The sequence below is a fragment of the Pseudopipra pipra genome, chromosome 2, assembly GCF_036250125.1.
Source record: "Pseudopipra pipra isolate bDixPip1 chromosome 2, bDixPip1.hap1, whole genome shotgun sequence".
Lineage (NCBI taxonomy): Eukaryota > Metazoa > Chordata > Aves > Passeriformes > Pipridae > Pseudopipra > Pseudopipra pipra.
This window is the reverse complement of record NC_087550.1, coordinates 90,829,924-90,852,574: the sequence shown is the minus strand read 5'-3', so window position 1 is coordinate 90,852,574 and position 22,651 is coordinate 90,829,924. Positions and strand designations below refer to the sequence as shown.

Here is a 22,651-nt window from a genome sequence, read left to right as displayed (position 1 = left end):
TTAATAGCAAAAAGGTACCAGAAAACAGGTCCATCTTGCAGTTTTCATTAAAGCTATCAATGGACTTAATTATCACAGAAACTAGAAAGACAGAGCCCATTAGATACTGCCTCTTATCAAAACTGTCCTCTGCAGTCACAGACATTTCCTTTTTAGGCCACACAAATTCCAAGACAAACAAATTCATTATTCACTCTATTTCACGTTGACAAAGTAACACCAGGACTACCACCCAAGGATAAATCCAGTACTCCATCATGACGTAATATCTTTTTTATTACAATATCCAAAAAACTGAGTATGCAAGATTTTGAGATCTCATGATCCCTTCTTCAATCTCAGGAATGTGCCATCTAAAGACTGTATATTTAAACCATAAAGGACTTTAAATGTAAAGAAAAGAGAAAAATGCATTTTCTTCATAAACATTCTGTGTGTCTCTTCCTACCAACCACATCATCCTCTGTAAAACCCGAAGATTTCTTTCTGTAAAGCAAATATATATATAGTGTTGGTAGCCCGCCCCACCCTGTCCCAAGATCAGTTTTTATTAATCTTCTGTATTAGTGTCAACAATCAGCTACAGATACATATTACTTTGAGAATTAAATACATAATCGTTTAATTCAAACAAGCAGAAGGGCAAGAGGAAAAAGCATTATGTGGATGGCACATTTGGTTGTAGATTACCAAAACATTCAGCCTTTACGATTCATTTATTCTTTCTCTAGTAATCAACTTTCAAATAAAATTTCTCTTTGTTGCAATTACAGACCAAAATACACTAGATAGTTTTCTTTTACTACAATCTTACCATAGTAGTTTAAGAAGTACTATTACAAAATGCTTTTAATTAGTGTACTCTTCACAAAGAGTCAGAGAGGCAATGTAATAGCAGAGTACAGTGTAAAGAGTGCTTCTAGGAACTAGGAATTTTTGTAATATCCTACCCGGTAAGCGATATAGCTACAGAACTCACAGCCACAACTGTTATGTCTACTCTCTCTCACTTAAGCAGCTGCGGCTTCAGTGCATTCAAACTGTGCCCGATGTCTCTGAACGGAGAGTTCTGCCTGTGTGAGCAAATCTGAACAGATTAACACTGGTTTGAATTGAAAACACCCCTCCTTGATCTGAGCTAACTATGTAAACGTACACAAGAGAGGGGAGTTTTGAACTCAGCCGGGAAGGTGAGTGCTCACCACGGCCACCCAAGGGAAACTCTCAACCTGAAGAGAGGTGGTCGGAGATTAACAGAACTGGAACACAAAAAGAGGCAAACAAACAAAAAAAGAAAAGGACAAACAGCAACTGACAGAGCAAACACTTTAGAAAGAGCCTATTCCTTAAGCCTGCTTCAGATATTGCTCTGTTCTATAAAAGTGAATTTAGGACCTAAGGCTTGTAAGTTATAAGAGGCCCAGGTGGCCAAGTCCATCTTCAACGTCACTGAAGTGCTTTCACAAGATATAGCTTTTCCCCGTGTTCACTGGTGAAGATGGGAGCCTTTTTGTAGTGTTCCACCAACTCATCCATAGTATTAAAGCGTCGCTGCCCAATACAATAGACATTGTCCACGAGCTGCACCTTGAAATGTTTGTTCTTCCCCGACGCCTTTAGAGATACTGAGAAGTCACTGGGCTGTTGAGAAGAATTCAAAAAGAAAAAAAAATAATTACATAAACGTGAACAAAATGTAGGTGTAATTTTGTGGTTTCAAGAACAAACTGTGTCATACAGTTGACGGTAATTTGTTAGTCTTTGTTCCACAGCTCAGTGCTTTAGCTATTTAAGAAACCCAATAGCCTATTATTCAATAAATAATTGCCATTGTTATTAACGTGCACAGTTAAGTCAGTTAAGTGAAAGCTCCCCAGATGCAGTCTGAAGTTGCCAATTACATGACTAAATTGCAAATATTATCTTAATTACTCAATCTAGAAGCACGAGAATGTCAAAGAGAAGGGAAAAACTTTTATCATGTATGCCTTCCTTGCTAGAGTGCCCTGGAGAATGCAATTACTGCAATATTGCTTGGGTGAGATGAAGAAAATTCCCTGTATCACTTTTTTTAAAGCCGTGACCACTAGAGGGCTGTTCTTGCTTTGCATTGCAAAAGACAAAACCACATTCACCTCTTATCTTCATTAACACACGCATGGGGAATCATTTCTTCCACTGAGTACACCTTCTTTGTAAAAAAGATAAAGTTATAGAATAAAAACACAGTACAAATCTCACCATTACACCTCCCCCCACAAAAGAGAAAATTTAAGCACTAATTAAGTTATTCAGAACCGAACAATTTCTCATGATAAATCTCTTCATCTCGGCAATCAGTTGCTTTAACAAAGAGAGCACTGTCATCCAAACAGCCAGGATGAGGCCATTCCACTCTCTGCTTCACATGCCACCATAGGATGGTAGAAAGGACACACTGTCCCCAGCTTCCAGCTGAACTCCATCTCCAGCCATCAACCACTGCTGGCTGGTTACAGAGATAGTGTAGAAGCCTGGGCAATAAGGATTTAACATGTTGCTGTGCCTCAAATACCGATGACCATTCAAGCAGGCAAGTTAGAAAAGAATGTGGCTGGAAAATGGGGATGTATAGAGGTAGGGCAGCACATTTCTGTGGCCAACTTCCCTGTTTTAGTCCATGGAGACTGCACGATACAGAACAGTCCAGGTGCAGGAATGGGTCAAGGAGCAGGCAAGTCCAGCAGAGGGGGATCAAGACCACCAAAAGACCCTCAAAGCCCCCCCCTTCCTCCCTGGACCCATTTCCAGAAAGGTCCAGAAGAACAGACTACACATGCTAACACATTTATATGAAGAGCAAGAAACCTAATTCCAGGGTGGGGAAAACTTACTTAGAATAATGCACTCCCACAAAGCCTTGGTGATGCACCCCCAGGATCCTGGACACCCTGTTGGCTGGATTGATGCTAGACCCAGGACTAGTGATCTCCTTTCTTTTCCTATCTGATCTCCCTTTCACTTTCTCTTTATATCTTTTATTATTTCTTTTCCTATTAGAAGGCAGGGGCAAAACATATACGAATTTTTATGCCGAGTGTGTAGCTTGCTAATAAAACTTCATGAGGTTTTTTGGATCCTTCTGGTTTTTGCCATTCCTTTTTTGATGACAGCCATTTACGAATCTTGGGTTGTCCCTTCCCCATAGGAGTGGGATGTGACCGATGGGAGTATGGGTTTGTCCTGTGATAGGTGGATGGAGGCAGGTGTTGCCAGCCACTAGGAAAACATAAAAAGCACACACTAGAGTTTGTAGCAAGCATTTAATGGAGATAAGTAATGCCTGATGTGACTGTGGAGGTACTGCTGCAGGGTCTCACTCCACTGAAGGCATAACTTCAGGCACAAACCACTGAAGGCACATGCCAGGCTTCAGACACAACCCGCTGCCACACTGCTGCTCCAGCTGGGCCAGCACTGCAAACCTGAACTTGTCCATGCTAAACAAAACCCACAAGGGACCATCTGGCATCGCCTTAGGAAACACCCCGAGCACAGCTGTGGCATTGCAGAGGACAAAGCAGGGGACTCAGGAGCCCTCGCACATTACTGCTGTCACCAGACTTTGGCTCACAAAACCAAAGCCACTGAGTCCTCTACGCTGCATTTGCAGGGGTCAGATATACACTGAGTACATACTCAAATAAGCTGTAGGACAGCATTTTCTCAGGCATGCTGTCCTTGATTCTGCAATAGTGTGTCTGCCCTACACATCCCTCATGTTCTGCCTTATCCCAAAATCTCATCCCTTGTATCTCCCCCCTTACCTGTTTTAGTTCTAATGCTTTCTCTGCCTTCCCTCTGACTCCATGTGACCTGCTCACAGCAAACAAAGCTCCTGTGTGCCTGTTGATCTGGCTCTGGTCCAACTCCCCAGACTCGCACCTTGGCTTTGTTCAGCAGCTCTTCCCCTCTTATACTGCTCAAGGCAGCAGCAAGCTCCTCATATCTTTGGACTAACCCTCTTCTACGTGCCAGATCAACAAGCATCACTTCTTTAAAAAAATTTTATGTAACACCCGTAGGAGAATGACTTCTTCCACCTATAACCAGGCCTTGACTGGGTCAGTATAGGCTCTGTCAGGAAGGCTTCCTCTGGCATTGAGCAGCTACTGGCTCAAAACAGACAGAACACTCTCCATGTCTGCCAAGAGGAGAGGACTGGGGAGGGTGGGGGAAAGCGATGGAAAGAAATGTGCATAAGAACATTTGGGATTTCCAATGCTCCACCCAAGATATGTTTTATGTCCTGTCATCCATCCCTAAATCCAAGTTTGAAAACTGCTATTTTAAGCCAGCTATCTCTGATATTAAACCCCTACCTCAGGAGCATCACAAACAAGCCTGCACAGAGCTCACACCAAGACCGGCCTATTTTCAGCACCTACCCCACTGGGTTAAAGTTAACCCAGCTGTACCAACACTGTGCTGTGGTTAAGGCCTCAAATACAGTGTGGACAAACCCTCCAGCGGCCATAACCACATAGGTCTAGGACCTGATCCAGTGGGCATCTCCATAGCCCCAGGCAGAAGCCATTAAACAGTAACAAAGCACAGGCCTGCACAAATGAAGTTCTGCAGAAGGTCTGGGACTCTGGGCTCACAGAAAAGAAATTTAGGGCATGGGCTCCAGGCAGCATGCTGATCATTGTGCTCTGAACACAGGCTACCAGGCAGGTCTGTAGGGTCTCTCCAAGGACAGCACTGAGGGTGGCACTTACAGCAGACTAGCTGTTTAGGATTCAAAAAACAAGAACAAGTCTTGCTGACTAAGTTCTGCTGATTCCATGGGTGATGTCTATGTCAAACAAAAGACAGTAACCAAAAGGTCCTCATTTAAAACAGAAGAATTTACAAATGGGAAGTTCATAATCTGAATGAAACATTTTTTTGTTGTTTTAGGAACAGGGAAAGAAGTTATGACGAAAGTTTAAAAATAAGTGAAATAGTCACTTTGCACTCAGCAAGGTTTCAACGTTTTCTGACAAACCAGTTGTTTTCAGCACGTCAAAGTTATGAGCTTCCAAAACTCCTTTTATCTGTTAAGGATCATTATGTTTAGACCTTTAGAAAGGATGTGCTAATGACACACAGAGGAATAGCTCTTGGACCTCTGAGCGACTGTCCTACAACCCAGGTACTGGCCAGACTTAGATCTTTACAAAGTGATCTACACAACACACTAAATACTATTCCTGCCATTTTAATTATAACTTTAATGAATGAACATTCTCCTGAACTATTGCCTATTCTCCCCAGCCCTGGAGCTGCTGATTAGATTGATACATAAATAGAAGACATTATCATGACTTATTTTCTGTAGAATATGTTACAAAGTTTATTCTTTTCATGGTCTGATTTAATTAAAAAAAATCTTTAAAAAGCGGAAGGGCTGATCTAACTCTTTTGAGAGTCAGCATCCGGTGCGAGGAGATGGAAGAGCTTGAACAGCTGTTGCAAAAATCCTGCAACCCTTTATTGGTCTCAGAGTAGTAACTTCTACAGGATTCAAGTACGAACAGCAAAAGCAATCAGACTTGTATCTGTTTTTATTTTGGTTCCTTCCCACCCTAACAAAAACGCAAATTCATTAAAAAGGCTATTAAAAAAATCTCTAAATAAACTATTGCTCTTAACATTGCCAATTCAAACTATGCTGGTTTGATGCAGTTTAAATTGGTTCCCTGCTGACCTCCTTGGATTTGCTTCAAGACTGCTTATTTTATTTACTGTTTAAGCTATTTTGTTTCAACTGCTGGCCAGTTTTTCTTCCTTTTTCATCTTAAATTAATTGCTACATTTGGATGTTTGCAAACTAACTTTTCCAGGAATAAAAGACATACATTAAATAAAGGCACATCAGAAGTAAGCTTTAATCCCTGAAATCTATAGAAGAGTTGACGATTCTGCAACAGATTTACAGAGCATAGCTTCGTGACAGGGAACCTGTGAATATTTCTGCACCATCATAAATGGAAAGACCTAAACCTGAAGTTAAATCAATTCCTAAAAGAGAAAATTAAAGATTAGCTGTAATACACCTGCAGCCCAGGTGCAGTACTATTTTGAATTGTTTCCAATTCCTTTATTTTAACTCTCGCCTATAACTAAGATGACCATAAGCTAGCTGGTGCCTACAGCATGTGGAGAACAACACGTAGGAAGATGTTCCTTTAATTTTATTTCTTTGGTCAGGAACTTCATTATCTGTTAAAAAAATCCCCCCAAAACCCAACTGAAAACTCTATCATGAAAACAAGTTATAAAGCAACGTAAGAGCAAGAACAAGTTAAACAGGAAAAGAGAGTTCTCTCTTTACAATCTCTATTTGAGATTTAAACAATAATTTTGTCATAAATGGCAAGGTTGTGACAAATAGCTCCCCCTGAAAGCCTTTTACTGATTCTATACCTTATTTCAAATTTTTTCTTTCAGTCCAATTCCATTTGGCAATGCTCTTTCTCCAAGAAAGATATTCTCATGCACTTATTCCTCAAACTACTCTAGACTCTTTGAGCTCCCATCTGTGAGCCCGCCCTGGGGCTCCACAACTCTTAACACTTCCATACCCAGGTTTTTCCTCACTTCTCCTCCTCCTCAGTCACCCAGCCAAAAAACCCAAGTCACAGCCCAAAGATCTAAGGTCAGTTTGGAAAGAGCCATCTGGATCTGGGAGGGTTAATTCCTTTTCCTAACCCTTTTACCTCATTTGGACATAACCAAATACTCTTCTCCCCCCTAAGTAATGTTTGCCATGTTCTGAAATCATTATTACACAGGTCAGAAACATGAATTGGTTCCATTGATCTTCAAATATAGCTCTAATAAGATTTCTGTTCTTCCATTTAAAATAAACCACTAGGATATTTCCTTATGCTGGTTTTCAAAAAAACCCCAAAAACTTTCTCCTCGTGTCCGCTGCACTCATCAATCACTGCATGTCACAGAACACGACCAATTTTTGGTTTTTAAACAGTTGTCACATTTCACTGCTTCTATCCAACAGTTGCAGGATTAAAACCCCAGGAAAATATGGGACCATGAATGCTACAGAATTAGCACCTCAGAAGAACATACAAACTCTCAACCTATGCCTCCTCCCTCTATTATCACTATTGCTGGAAAAGGAACACAGGAGCTAAATATGATCTCAAAGAACTGACACAAATCCAGTCACACCCACGATCCTCAGTATCCTCTTAATACACCTCCAATTGTCAGCGCCATCTTAAAACTATACCCTGAAACTCCATTTAGGATGGGGTACTATTATTTGATAGCTGTGATGATACCAGTAGAAGGTAGCCATTACTTCCTAATGAATAATTGCTCCTGAAATCATCAAAAAATTTGCATAGATCATTTGTGCTAATAAACAGAACTACTCTGAGAAAAATAACACCTTCTCTGCTTCATGAGAAGACCTAATAGGACTACGAAGCACTGGTGTTTGTCTAATCACTAGTTTTGCACCCACCCACAGCAGAGGGCAAGGGGCCCACAAGTTCTGACAGAAGCTCCCTTTGAAGCCTAAGGGTGTCTGCAGCAAAGGCTCTGCTCAGAAGCTAGAGCTGACATACTACTGCTTCCTGTTAGCTACAGCACTAGCAAGCATACTTGTTTCCCAGGGTGAATCTGAACAAAACAATCCTCTTCTACCCAAATTTGATTCTCTACTTAGTGAAACCTGAGATCTTCAAAGCATGATGATCACCTACCCGGCCCAGTGGGGTAGGCCACCAGTGTCAGCCAAGACCTGTTTGTCTTGTGTTAGGAACTACACAGAGAGAACAAAAATTTGACCGCTGAAGAGCCTGCAATTCAAAACGGGTAAGAAGGTGCTGTACAGAGACTGCATAGGTTAAATCTACATTTTTTGTCGAGGAGTGCTACTTAAACAAGACTATAAATTTCATCAACCTAGCAGCCTGCAAAGAAAGAACAAATCAAGCAGTATTTCTAACTAGGCATGTGCCAGTTCTTTTAGATCTCCAAAACTAAGGTGACATTACCTAGGTGTAACAGATGCAAAAACGTTATCAGTAGGTAACTGTGCCTGTTACATAAACCATGGGCTTAAATGGTTCAAGCAAGTTTATGGTTCTAATAATAGTATTTCGTAATTAATGAAGATTATCAGGCTCCTAGCTAACTTACAGAGTTCATCTCAGGATATTCTCCACCACGGCAGCATCCCTCAGATGTAAGTGTAACTGAAGACAATATTTTTGGCTAAAGGAATCTAGCTGTGAGACAAACATCTGGTAAGTTAAACCTAGAGAAACATTGTAAAATCTTGCAACTACTAACATTTAAAATGGAAAACATGACAGTCTCATCAAGAGAATACAGAATAACACAAACCTTCCTCTATACAAGGAGAGCTTTTCATAATTCAGTAATAAGAGCAAAACTCAAAGAAATCCAAGGAAAACTTTTATACAGATGAATTTTTGTAACTATGGTGATGGAAGGCTACAGAAAACCCTAAAAGAGGTCAAAAATCAGACACAGAATTAACAGAATGATACACAGTTTTATCTATGGGCCTTTTCAGAAAGGAATAACCCCTGCATGCACAGCTTTAATATGTGGGTTCGCAACACAATGTAATGGGAAGTGCTGTCTGGTGGAAAGAGCAAACCGGAGAGCTGACAACTTGGCTCTATTCAGTCTGGTCTCTCTAATCAAGACCTTTTGTTTGGATTGTGCAGACACTCCTGGTGACTTTAAGCCACAGCATGAACACCCTCTGTAGTCATGCATGTGAAACACAGCAACCTTCAGGAATTTAAGGGTTATTACTAAACCCTTCATTCCATACATAATAAGCTTGAAATAGATTTTTTATGATCTTTTTCTCAATGCTATCAAGTATGCCCATTCACTTATATCATTCCTGGCACTTCAGGGAAAAAACTAGCAATCCCCAATGTTTTATAATTCACATACATAAACAAACTACATGATGGTATGACACATAAAGATTACAGCAGACAAAAGTTTGAGATGCAGTAAATTATTCCTTCAAACCTAATAAAAACTAAAACTCTCAAATAGTACTAAGACAAAGGGGGCATTTACCTGCATAACTACAGTTTTCTCATTGCTAAAACAACCCCCAAATACAGGATTTGCAAGACCTGATCAAGAGTAGAAAAATCAGGAAAAAAGGTAAGTTCCCCAATTCGGCTTTTTTTTTTTTTTTCTGTGGGTGTGCAAAAAACTTGCTGTAATATGAATAGAGTAAATTTTCTGGGATTCCAGTAAGTGTTAGATACCGGAAACAGTTTGAAGACCACATTCTGAATTAATCTTTTTGAGTTCCACAAGCAATGATCTCTCCAGCAACAATGCAGGCAGCAAATTTGAAACTGCTTTGAATACAAGCATTCAGCGTCATGACATCATATTAAACTAAAAGGTTATTGTGTTCTAGCATTTAGTGTTATGACGTCATATTAAACTAAAAGGTGTTTTTTCAAGGAAATTCATTTACTCCAGAGATAAGAGGTAGACTCCTAAGAGCAAAAAAACCCAAGCCATAGCATGGTGGTCACTGTTTTTTAAGTAATGTATTTCAAACTGTTCTTCTGGTACTTTCCCAAAAGGCAGAAGAAAGTTGATAGCTAGAGTCTCAAGGTAAATCACAATGCAGCATCCAGGTCTGAAAGTGAGTTTCTACCTGCTGGACAGACACACCAAGAATACACAGCATCCAGTATTCTGCCTGCCCCTATCAGATAGGATGCTGCCTTGGAGAGACAGCTGAACTATTGTAATTTAATGACTACCATAATCCTCCAGTGACTTTCTACATTTTAGAAGACCGCAAGTCCCACATCAGTCTTTTCTTCTGTTGACTAAACAGCCTCTGTAAGTCAGTCATGATTTCTAAATTCCTATTTTTCTTCCTGTCCTTCTCTGGCCTATTTTTATTTAATCACTATTTTTCTTCCTGTTCTGCTGCGGTTTATTTACATTTGCCTTTATTTAGTGATTACAATTAAGCAGAAATAGGAATTCAATGACACAGAGTTTCAAAGAAAGGGTAGCTTGATAGCTATCGTGTCTTCTGCAGAACAAATTTGTCAAGGAAAGATGCCTGAAACTTAATCAGGCAATACTGTAGTCAGATAAAAATATCTGAGATTGTTACAGAATTGTACTTTGTCAATTTTGTCAATTATACATATGATGTAAGATTAAAATTTGTCATCTTTTCAAAATCACAGTCAAGGGATAATTAAATTTTGAGTGCTTTAACTGTGAATTCTCTGGCCTCAGCACACATTGAAGTCCTTTCAGATGAATTTTAAATTTGAACTTTCAGAATTACAGTGAACCATAATCAGTATTAGTTATATCCCTCTGATGCCATCACGGCTCAGTTTACAAGGCATATGAGCTACTGACTTGACCCTCCCTGTTGTATATCATAATCTTACCTAGATACAATAATAACTTTACCTTATTAAAACCTAAGTGATCTAAGTAGATCAGAAATACATTAAAATGGGACTTCAACCAATAAAGAATCTATGTAGTTATTCAATTAAAAGAACGAAATGGACCAATCCAAAGACTATTTGATATTAGCTTTAAGATCAAATTAATGACCAAATTTTCTATTAGCTAGAATTATTTTATCTTGTAGCACTGTAAATTTGAGGATTGCATGAGAAACACAAGAAAAGTCAAATGGAAACTTGAAAATTTACTTGCTTGTCCAGTAATTAAAAAAACCCTGGGTAATACAGACCACAGCTGTGAAATTTCAGTGTAAATGCCACTGCACTTCACTAACAGACTGATTCTCACAAGCAGTAAGTGTATTGGTTGGTAGCTCTGAAGACTTGCTTGCTTCTTTAAGGGTGAAAAGACAGAGGATCTATTCACTGCCATGCTGGTACCCCATGCATGGGGGATTACAAACCCGCTGGGCTGAGCACCACTTACCGAAGATTCACTGTCTCTAACAAGGAAATCTCCTTCCACTCCCCTTTCGTTCAGGGCACATTCTGCTTGGTGTCGGGTAACGTTCCCGTAATACCATTCTCTTCCAGCAAACCGTCCTGTAGAAGATGGTCCCGTGTAGCTTATCTGAGGTGGATGAGAAGTGTTAATGGTAGGACCATCACTAATGATTACTACATAGTTTTTAGGAACAAGACCAATTTGCCCTCTGGAATTTTTACATTTCCACCATTCTGGGTCATTTTCAGGCTTTTCAATGACTTCCATCGTTTCCCCTTTTTCAAAGTTGAGCTCTTCTTCTGTGACGGAGCTGAATGGATACAGTGTCTGAACAATGTGGAGTACTTTGGTGCCCTGGCCATTACTCATGGAAGCGCCTTTCCTTAGGCTGAGAAAGCTGGGTGAATCTGCAGTTGCCTCCTCAACCTCCTCTACCACATAGTTCGAAGGAAACCAGCCGATCTGTCCGTTGTAGCTACCTCTCCACCAGCCGTCGCTGCACTTCTCCATGACAATCACTCGTGATCCTTTAACAAGGGACAGTTCATCCTCCCTCTCTGCAACATAGGCAAATTTCACGTAGGCTGGAATGTTAAGATCGTAAATCCGGTCGGCGCTGCTGCCGTTGGATGGGTATTCCGCGTCTGTGCTGGGAGTGGGTGAGGCATCTCTCGCACTTGTCTTTCTCTTGGTTTTTCCCAAGCCTGTAAACGACAGAAATGTAAAGTGGTCACTTGGAATGCTTGTCCCCAGACTGCAAACACTGGATTTGGTGACATGCTGCTCCATCACTTTAACAACACTGCTAAATGGAGATCTCTTCTGTAACACTATGTAGTCAGGAAATAGCAACACCTCTAAGAGATTCTCATTAACATCCAGCTGATGCACCATTAGGTAAGGAGCAATTTGTGTTACAATGACTTCTATTCTCTTCTCAGAAGTAACAGAGTTTAAACACACTTAAACACACTGGTTTCTTCACTAGGAGAAAAGCTAGTCACTGAGATGTTTCAGAGTTTGATCTTAGGTATCTTAAAATTCCAGCCAAATGACCATGTCCTTTAATTTTAGAGATGACTTTAATTTGGTTCAAACAACAAGTGAAAGAAAATCTACAAAAATTAGCAAGCACAGAAATAAGAACAAAAGTTTGTCTGCAGATTATGTTTTGCTCTCTTTGTTCTTCAGGCAGTCCCCTAGCAGGTACAGCTGCAACTCCTTCCATCTGCAAGCCCCCCTCTGAAATCCACACCTCTTTCATCTACATTTCATCATGTACTATAACAGCGTAAACCTGACGGTGAGGAAGACAATTTGCATATGTTTCCCTATAATCTGTAAATTCTGATGTACTGTCACAGCTTTATAGTGTGAAATACAATGCACAGAAGTAGCAACATTAAACACGCAATTTTTTTTTCTTAATTAGAGGAACCATGCTAATGAGTGTTCAAATATGGAAGAAAAACTGCACAACACAGTGTATTTTCAATCTTTTGCAGCAAGGACTGCTTTAGCCCATATATAAACAAAACAATAAAGGGAACAAGCAGCCTTCTCCGGTAAAATTCGCTTATAAAAGTTCTGAAAACAAAAGACAAAAGTCTCAGTATAGCACAAACCAAGCAACACCCAAAATGTCACACATAGGGCAGAAAGCAAAACCAATACTGAAATAGGAGCATTTGTACTTTTCTCCATGGTCCTAGAGCCCAGCTGGCAGGTGAGATACTTAGCTGAGACACAAGAGTGCACACACCAATTATGGAAGATTGAATGGAAGGAAAATAAAAAAGGGTACTTTGGTTTTGTTTCTTCAAATCATCTGAAATAAGGAGATGCATGGTATTTCATTTTTAACAATTCAGTACTATTCAATCTCGCCACTCCACTGCCAAAATGTGTGTTTTAATATATATGGATATACACGTACTTGCATATACTATGAGTATCTTCAGCAAAGCTGTTTATTCAACACAAAACTTCTTTGCTTATTTCACAGGCTTATCTGTACAGCACAGACAAACAGTACACATACAACCATGCAGAGATCGTTGACCAGAAGGGTTAAATACATTAATTAATACAGTCTTATGGTCTCAGAAGATGGCAGAAAATTCTGATCATCCCGAAGTGTTTCCTGACCTGCCCCAGCAGCTCCTTGCTTCCTGCTGGAGCCTGCTACATCCTAATGTCATTCTAACTACATCATTTCAGCCGAGAGCCGGCAGCTGCACTTTCAGGCAAAATGAGGGAAGGCAGCTTATTGTACTAGAGGAGACAATCACAGGAAAAGAGTGTCCAAGCGAGCACTAATCGGAAGCTGGTCAGGCTCTGATCTCTGCCAAGACTGGAAATTTTTATCAGTTTAGAGATCATTTTTAACCAAAAGACAAGAATGTATCAGAACTAACGAGCATTAAATTACAGTGATATAAACAAACACAACTTAAGGGTTGTTCTGTCAAGAAAGGGGGGAAATTACTTGTTGTAACTTCATGGAAAACAAGCTGCTATATTTCAATAAATTCACTCTACATAAAGCCCTCCACTGAGACTGAACCTTGCAGATTAAAAGCTAAGGCTTTTATATGCTCTCTAATGAATATATGCAGCACCACTTCTTGGAATCACAGCAGAAGAACTAATAAAACATAAAACCCCCAGTAGATGATGAAGTAGCTGGCCAGGAGAAAACTAGCTGAAAATCAGAGCACAGAGATAACTGTGAGAGATGGGGATGCAGTGTGATAAGAGAATGCCATAAACTGAAGTATCTGGAGAAAAAAAAGTTGATAAACAGGTGAAAAAAACAAGTTTCTAAAAAAACCCTCTGGAGTCTGATAAAGGTATCTAAACATTTATCAAAAGGTTATAATTCAAGCACTTTCTTTCACTTGAAGTTTCATAAATTTCATCTTTTTTCACAAACCTTCCAATTGTTCATGTGACATTTCAAATGTTCCTTCCTATCCTCCCTGTTTAACACAAATCATTACAACTTTAGGAACACAGAAATTAGAAACTTCACTATGGGCTTTTTTACCCATAAAGGCAGCTGGAGTTCTTCATTTTAAGTTTAACATTTCATGTGAACAAACTTTTTAAGGCTGACAGCATGGTAATGATTAACCTTTTGCAACAGCAGCAATGAGCACTAAAGAGTATGTTTCCAGTTGGTTTGACCAAAGTAACTACCTATGCAGAAACCTAGCTGCAGTCAAGCACAGTGAAAGGCATGTTAATTATCTAACAATCATTTTTTCTGTGAGGTTACAATACTCATAACTGCGTCTATGATTGAAGAGGAAACAAGTTGTTCCATGAGCAGAATGAAGGAAATCTGTTCCTGTTTTTCTCCTTATACCTCCTGCCGCACTATTCCTCCTCTGCCTCCTCCATCTCCTGCAGGATTTAAAATAAGCCCCCCTACCATATGACTGCCTTCACATCTCCAGGTCTTTCTCATATCTCCAGTTCCCTACTGCCATCTCCAAACTGCCCTCAAAGCATAATTCACCTCCCCTGGTGCTGCCCTCCTCCCTACCTTTGCTGGGCTGGTCAGCCAAGCACAATGCCTGGCACACTGTTGCCTTTCAGCCCTGCCTGGACTGAGCAAAGATCTGGGATTGTTCTGGCTTCTCCTCCAGTGAGGGAAACCAGCAGTGTGCCTCCCAGGCACAGAGTTGGAGAAAACTAGTTAGTTTATCTCTGCCAGTCTGTCAAGTTTGCCTAAAATTGGCTGAGTTATCAAGGGTGGACAGATGGACGGACGATGACAGCTGACTGTGACAGCATGACTAGTGTAAGCTTCATTTCCTTAGGAAACAAGTCTAAAAATATAATTTAATAGGAGAGCTGGTCATAGCTAAGCAAGAATAAAGTTCGGATTATCGTAAACTTTGTATATGCATTTATGACAAAACTCACAACTCCATTAAAAAAACAAAAGTACAGTCTACATGAGTCATCTCTAAAAAGAGTAAACACCATCATTACTACGAACAGAAACGTTCACTTACTACTATTTGTAAGGGTATCCCTATTCTTATGTCCGAATGGAATGAAATCCAAATAAAGAATTTCATGGAAAACAAAACATTCAAGCACTTTGGGAGTCATATTTAGAAAAGTAAAATATATTTGCGATTGCAGTCATAATTTTGGCATTTTTTATTATCTTTGTTCTAATGAAAACTTACCTACTAGTGAAATACAACTGTATTTTTCCCATTCTGACTCATTGGTTACAGTTCACCTGAAGCCATAATCCTTTGTAACACAAATAGTTGTCAAGAAGGAGAAACCTAAAGCAAGAGATCAGCTTTGAAGTGAAGGGAAAAGGGTGGGAGAAAAAAAGTATTGCAAAGCAGCAGAAAGCCTGTTTTATGTTACTGCAATTCATAGGAAGTAACACTGTTCACAGTCTACAACTAATCTACAATAAAGTAGTTCATTTTCACTCTTGGCAAACATGTTGCCAAGTGATGTAAACATGTTTAATTTTTAGGCTGATAAATTGCTGAGATAAAGAAAAGAATCAACTAGTTAGCATCATTTCCAGAGAAGGGATCCACTCTGAACCCTCCTTTTCTCTGCACTGAAAGAAATCCTCTGGCCCCAAGTTTAGTCCTAGGGAATTCAGAAACATGCCAGTTGCATCACTGTGTTCCCGCTTCCTTTCCTAGCTCAGTTGTGGCTCTAAAGAATAGCTTATTTTTTGAGCAGCAGGCTGAAGACCAGTTTCCTATGAATTTGCTTCCTGTCTCTTAAGTTTCCATTGTGCAAGGCCCAGCTTAGCACCCTTTCGTTACCGTCTTGTCCCTGCAATGGCCTTCCCATTGTACCCATAAGGTCCTCCAGCTCCCACCTCTCCCAGTGCCCTCTCCCCACAGTGCTTCCAGCCTTCCCATCTCGTGCTCCTTAGACTTCTCTCGGAAACATCTTGAGCACCCCCAAACCTCAAAGTGGTGGAATTTCCTTCTGGTTGCTCTTCTTTGGCCTGATGCTGAGGTAGTGCTGCTTCCCCTACCCCTACCTGTGTCTCCTGCCATGTTGGCCACAATCCTGGCCCAAAGCTTGGCCACCTCTCAGACAGCACAGGTGTCGTGACTGCTCAGACTTCTCCTGATAAAAACAAAAGGTTCTCTGTCTGTCTCTCTGTCTGTCTCTCTGTCTGTCTCTCTCCTGCTTCCAGTGAAGGTACCGAAAATTTGTTCATAGGACAAACGAGTCTAGTTATCTTTAAAACATTATCTTAATACATACTTTAAGAAATACATACATAACACTTGTATAGAGGGATTTTTTTGCCACTAGTACAAATTTCGATTCCATTTGCTAATTATGGTCTAATATTCTATACTATCTTTAGTTGAAAAAGCCTATTTACAAAAGATAAAATTTCCTTATTTTAGGAAGGCTCATTTGATGAGTCTTTCCATGTTCCTGTGAAGTGGTGTCCTTGCCTGAAACTGGTAAGTGACTATATTTTGTATTTTAACTGCTCTTGCTCATCCCCAGAAGAGACTCACTGATGTGGCTGTATAATAAATTTCTGCAGCCTTATCAGTATTCAAAGTTATTTTTTTTAAGTTCTGATTAAGAATAACATAAACTAAACATGAAGGTATTTGCAGTCAAATTGTCTAGCAACCTCTTCCCAAGACTGCTCTCTAAATTTGTAACATCTTGTATGTAGCTAAACTTTAAACAGACTAAATACAGCTGCATTTCTTTCCAAAGGGATTTTAATTCGATCTGATACTTTAGATTACAGAAGGTGAGAGAATGGAAAAGCCAGTATACAAGAAAGATCATGCAATACCAGAAGCCAAATTCTGAAAAATAGTTGGTAAGTGAAACTAGTGTCGTCTGAATTCTCCCAATCTATCTTTTCTAAAACCTTCTCTGAATTTAAGAGCAAATATTTTCAGCAGCTTACCTACACATCAAATTCACAGAAGGAAAAAAAAAAGCCCTTTCAGAAAAATGTTGCAATATAAACAAACTGTATTCCTTTGAGAAATCATAAATGCAACACTGAATTTCCAGAGCAGAATTCCTCACTTCAGAATTCAATTAAAAAGGCCATACCACTAAATATGATAGATACAACTCCTTAAGAAGCTTCCAACAAATTCTTATTCAAATATTAGGAGCAATTAAGGAAGGACATCTTCCTCCAAAAGAGACCTATGAACTATAAAATCTACTGCAAAAGCAACAACAAAAGTGTCTCAAAACAACTGAGTTCTTGGAAACTACTTCCTCTTTAAGGGACTAGAGTTCTATAAAATGGTGTCCTTCAAATATCCTCTATCAGTGTTGGAGATGTCAGTTTTAAGTCTAAATAAGCAGCTGGAAATGTGAAAATGAATGCTGCTGAATAAAGCTGTTAGCTCTCCCCATAGCAATTAGAAAATGAACTTTTTGTACATTTTCATCTCTTACTATATTTACATATCTTAATAGATTCTTTTTCATAACAAGTCAGAACTGATTTTTGTATCATGTATTCAATCTTTTATGTTTGAAATTAGTTTTCCATCAGCTATTGTACATTATTACAAAGCTATAAATTGTCAAAAAATTAACTTGAGCAAGGTAAGGGTCAGCAAATAGATATCTTGAATTAATAGTGCATCAAATACTGACAGGTACTTTCTTTCATAGTCTATTTAGAAATACAACAAGCTTTTACTCAATTAAAAACGAAATTACACTCCATCGGTTAGTCAAAACACAGGATCTGATACTAGAGCTGAAAAGGACACATGTACAGCCAAACTCAAATGTGGGTAAAAAGTGGTGTATTTAATTTTTACCATCTCTAAACTGAATTCTGTAGATGTTTTATTTTTTCTAATTCTCCAGAAACTGACAGGTGATGCTCTGCCCCTTTGGAATGGTGGGCAGGGCTAGCCAAGATCCCTGCCTTCCTGCCAGCCACCAAGTTGCCCACACCAGCTATGCCCTTCCCAAACAGACTTGCTCTGTATTTAGGTTAGTACCCAAAAATCAATCCAGGACGTACAGTTTTATGATAAGCTGACTAACTGGCATGATTTTAGTGAGTTGAATGCAATGCCAGGCTGATTTTGGTGGGTCAGCAGGACCACCGTGGTGCCCCTGGGACTGGACCACAGTGCTGGGGTTGTTCTTTCAAGGGGCAGAGAATCTCCCTCCTTCCATGGGCAACGCCCTCACCCAACTTCCCTGTTCACACTCAAAGGCAATGCCTTTCAGCATGATGCTCAACTTCAGCGCTCGAGTTCACAGCTATCAGCTATCAAACTAACATATAAAAACAAAGGTATTGAAAAGAGGAGGAAAAAGGGAGAAAATTCTGGGAGATGGTTCCTTCAGCTTCTGCCTTAAATCTTATCCATCCTGCCACAACCCTCACACAGTCTGTCAAAGCATGGGTTTTAAACAGAACATGAATGAGTATTTGAAAATCTATTTCTGGAAAAAGAAGAATTTAAAAAAGGAACTTTCATTGGCAATATGAATTACCCAGTAATTAAATTGTTTTATATTACTGGCCATTCTTCTCTGAATTAAAAAACAAAACAAGAAACCAAACCAACAAAAAAACCCACAACCCTCCCACCCAAATCAACAGTTACCTGTAAATTATTTATAGAAATTTTACTGCATTTCAATGTATGTACCCTCCCTCTAGAGTAAAATTCTTTTAGCTATACAATTTGCTTTATGGTTAAAAAACCCCAAAAAATCACAGAAGCCACCACGAAGAGCATGAGCACAGTGTATTTTTTAATGGAAATATTTTCATTTTAACCAGTTTTTTAAAATAACAGGTTTTGTTCTTTAAAAATAACCCTATCAAAATTTAAATTGACACAAAGCACTCCAGAGTGCTGAAAAATTTAACATTATTATAATCTATTAAAACAACAACTTCCATTAAACAGCTGAAACATTGAAGTAAAACAAGTTTGAGGCTGATGAATTTAAGGAAGTCAAACAAACAAGTTAGGAGAACTCCCAGTATAAATACCTAGAGCAAGAGTGTGTTCAAATACTAAATAATACTTGTAATAGCTGAAGGAGCCAGAAAAAATATTTTTAGCATAATTTCTGCTAAGCTCAGAGATGTATATAAAAATTAATACATTTCAGCTGAAATGTGAACATGTTTTAGTTCCTCCAAATATAAACCCAAATTTTACAGAATAGCTCTCCTAGTTCTAACAATCTTCAAAGACAAAGCAAGCAGAAATTCTCATTCAATTTACTAATCAAGTGTTTTCTGTAAGAAGCAGTAGAAACAAGCAAGTTTCTCAAAACTCATTTTTATTTAGAGATAGCATTTATTCAACATTTTAACCAATTTTTATTTAAGATACTTAATATTATTATTTTTCTTGTGCATTCTAATAAAATTGTAATTCCATCTGACTTCATACAGATACAATTAAAAACAATGATCCTTTTTTGTTTACCAAATAAGTTATTCATCTCTGAATACTAAGGCTCTGAATTGCATTGCATATTAATGTATACAGTTATTAAGTATGCAAAGTATACAGTGTCTTTTTCATAGCGAACTAAAAATTGTATTAAGAAAGAAGCAATTAACTTTTCAGGAAAATTCTTCAGAAAAAAACCCACCGTAATGCAATGTAAATTAAGTCATTTATCCACCCAGTAAAGAGATAAACACATAACTTCCTGACAGATGGAATGTCCAGATCAAACATGCATTTAGCTTTGTGTTATTTATTTTTATTTTTATAATTTTAAATTAACTTGGGTTTGTTTCTTTATTACTAAGGAATTTAGCAGACTAAACTTTCTTCTGTTACACAGAAAGAAAAACCGAACCTTTCTGCACATTTTCAGACTGCACCCCCCCACTCCTTTTTCTCCCCCTCCACCTACACTTCCAGTTTCCAAGCACATGTTCAAAAGCCAAGATCCATATGGGATAGTCAGAGTTTTAGAAGCAACATATCCATCAACAGCATTCTTTAAAGGACAGTGCTATAAATTTCAGAAATCTTCAGCTGCATTTGTGATACAGAAACGAAGCCTTAGAGATTTATTAATGACTTTTTGTATCTTCTTTAAGAAGCTCAATATCAAAAACAGCCACACTAGAACAAATTAAAAAGTGGAAACTCTTCTCTAAATGTCAAAGTAAAATTCTGACATTTCAACAACCAGGCTGCTTTATCACTGTTTTTCCAATACAGGAAAAAGTAGTGTCAAAATTTTCCATGCATCAAACACTATTTGGTATGGAGGCTTCCATAAGAAATCAACTCAACAACCATATCAACTACTGCATTAATTCTTGCATTTTACACTGTGTTAAATATGCCTATCTGTTATTAGGAAAGGTACATTCATATGCCAACTCTGATTTGAGTTTCCTGTATCCAGAGCATTTTATAGCAAAAGGTTAAAATGAAAGATGTAATAGAGGAACATACGTGGATGGAGACAAACACACGATCTGAAGGCTTTCATAAACTGCCTCGTGTATTTTTTTACCCCAGTGGCAAAATGAAGAAGTAGTCCTACTAGACAAATTTAAATGGTCTTGGGATTTGAGTCCTCTCTGGAGTAGGAACAGTGCTGTCTTGGTCTCACATAGAGGGCATATAAAATGAATGGGGTTTCTCAAGACCTACGGTTCCAATTTCCATCTACATATTTAAAATGAAGCAGAAATCTCTACTTTCAAACACAGATAAAGATATTTCTACCTACTTTATATTTCCACCTCACTTATAAATGATGCACTCTTGATTTTGTAGAATGTCCTGATAAGAGAAAATAACTGGAACTACCTTAAACCTAAGGCAGACCCATAACTCTAAGAACAGATTTATAAGGTATGGGGAGAAGGTACAGTAGCCCTGTAGGACTTCCCAATGTTTTCTGTTCCCTTGATGTAGAGAAGGAAAGCTACACCGTTTTGCCTCTTCTTCACGAACACCAACAGAATATTGATAAAGAAATCCCTGATATGTGTGAGGTGCTCCAGTCTACCTCAATACATACTCCTGTCCCTCAGTGAGTACATCATAGCTTATGTGCCCTCACCTCCTCCAGTATCTGATGGAAAGGTGATTCATATTTAGCTATCTCACATTTATATGAGTTAAAAGAGGCGCACAGGGCAGCTCAGGATACAAACCCGACTTCCTAACATGAACCCACTCAATTAAAAAAAAATAAAATACAGCAAGTACAAAGTAGACTACCCTGAATGCAAGATGATGACCCTCCAATTTAAAGACTCTTCCAAATAACTGAGATGGAATCATTCCATTTTAGACACATGTGACTATAGTACTAACTTAGTCTTTTCAGTTCTTGTTTGCTCAAATTTGCTCTCAATTCTGTGCATGAAAATCAAAGACTTAATAGATGTTACAAATAGAGATTGAAGTTCAGATCATCAAGCCCAAGCCTGAACAGATACACTACAAAGCAGCAATTATAACTGCTTATCATCTCAACTCAAAGAAATGCATTAGAAGAAAATGATGCAAATATTGAATAAAGGGCAGTATCTCAGCATCAAAAGTTCAAGGTAATCCCTCCTGAATATATCGTGGTTGTCTACTCTTTGAGGTTACTGCATTTTATTCCAGTTGGCCCATACCAACACCAAGCATGATGTAAAGCCTTAGTAATTCTACCATAAGGCCAGAATGCTTACGTTATACTATCTTAATGTTTTCAAACATTAAATTCCATGTTACAATAAAAGAAAATCCAAGCTGTTTATTACATTGTTTTCTTCATAAATCTCTGACCTCCTTAGAAGCCTGTCATAGATACTACAATTTTATTCAAAGCTCCTTTTACGAAAGGGAAAACAAAGTAAATACAACTCTTTCTTTACTAACTTATTCTCTAAATTTCAAGGCACATAATTTCATTAATTAAGGGCTCTCAGGTTATTTGCAATTATATAGACAAAACCAGACCTCTCCACCTCTAAAGGGGAAGTAATGGAGAAATGGCTCACTTAACAAAACAGCCTGTCTCCTCTGAGGTTTAGTCCTTGTAGCCAAAACACAAAACCCCACAACTCACACACAAACCAAAACAATTTCTTCTGTAGATTAAAACTCAATAATTAACAAGTACATACTAGAGTAATAAATTTATCTCCTGTTCTGGAGAACAATTTCCTGAACGAACAATTACGAAAATATCTTACAGGTTAGTAAATTGGTAGAGCCCATATACAAGAAGAATGACATTTTCACTACATCAAAATACACTTTCCCTTTCTTTTTTCTTTCACTTCCCATTTTCTTTCATTTACAAAGTCCCAAAGACTGCTAAACAGGTGTGATGGCAATGATTGCATACAGTTTAGATGGTTTACAGCCTAAGTCCTAAATCAATTTTCTAGTGCAAAATACAGCTACAAATAGTAATCTATTAGAAAGAGCACCCTAAATGTCAACCTGGCTAACCTGACCAGCCATTTCCATTAAGAGCAGTGTCTGTCCAAATGCATTTGCTGAGACCACAAAAACGAACTGTCAGTAAACAATCATGATGACCACTGAAGTGACTCTCAAAGAAAGCCATCTCTGCAGGAACCCTCCCCTTCCCCTTCAAAAACAACAGAGGT

The 22,651-nt window shown here is 38.7% G+C and overlaps 1 protein-coding gene across 3 annotated transcripts in view; it reads right to left on the bottom strand.

Annotated features, from left to right (window-relative positions):
- Nucleotides 1–258: 258 nt before the first annotated feature.
- NCK2 (NCK adaptor protein 2) overlaps nt 259–22,651 on the bottom strand; it is an 84,003-nt gene continuing 61,610 nt past the window's right edge. For all 3 annotated transcript variants that reach the window (XM_064646373.1, XM_064646371.1, XM_064646374.1), the window contains 2 exons: nt 10,999–11,720; nt 259–1,641 (listed from right to left, as the gene is read on the bottom strand). In XM_064646373.1, coding sequence (XP_064502443.1) covers nt 1,447–1,641; nt 10,999–11,720 — 917 coding nt within the window. In that variant the 3' untranslated portion in view covers nt 259–1,446. The remainder of the gene's footprint in view (nt 1,642–10,998; nt 11,721–22,651) is intronic.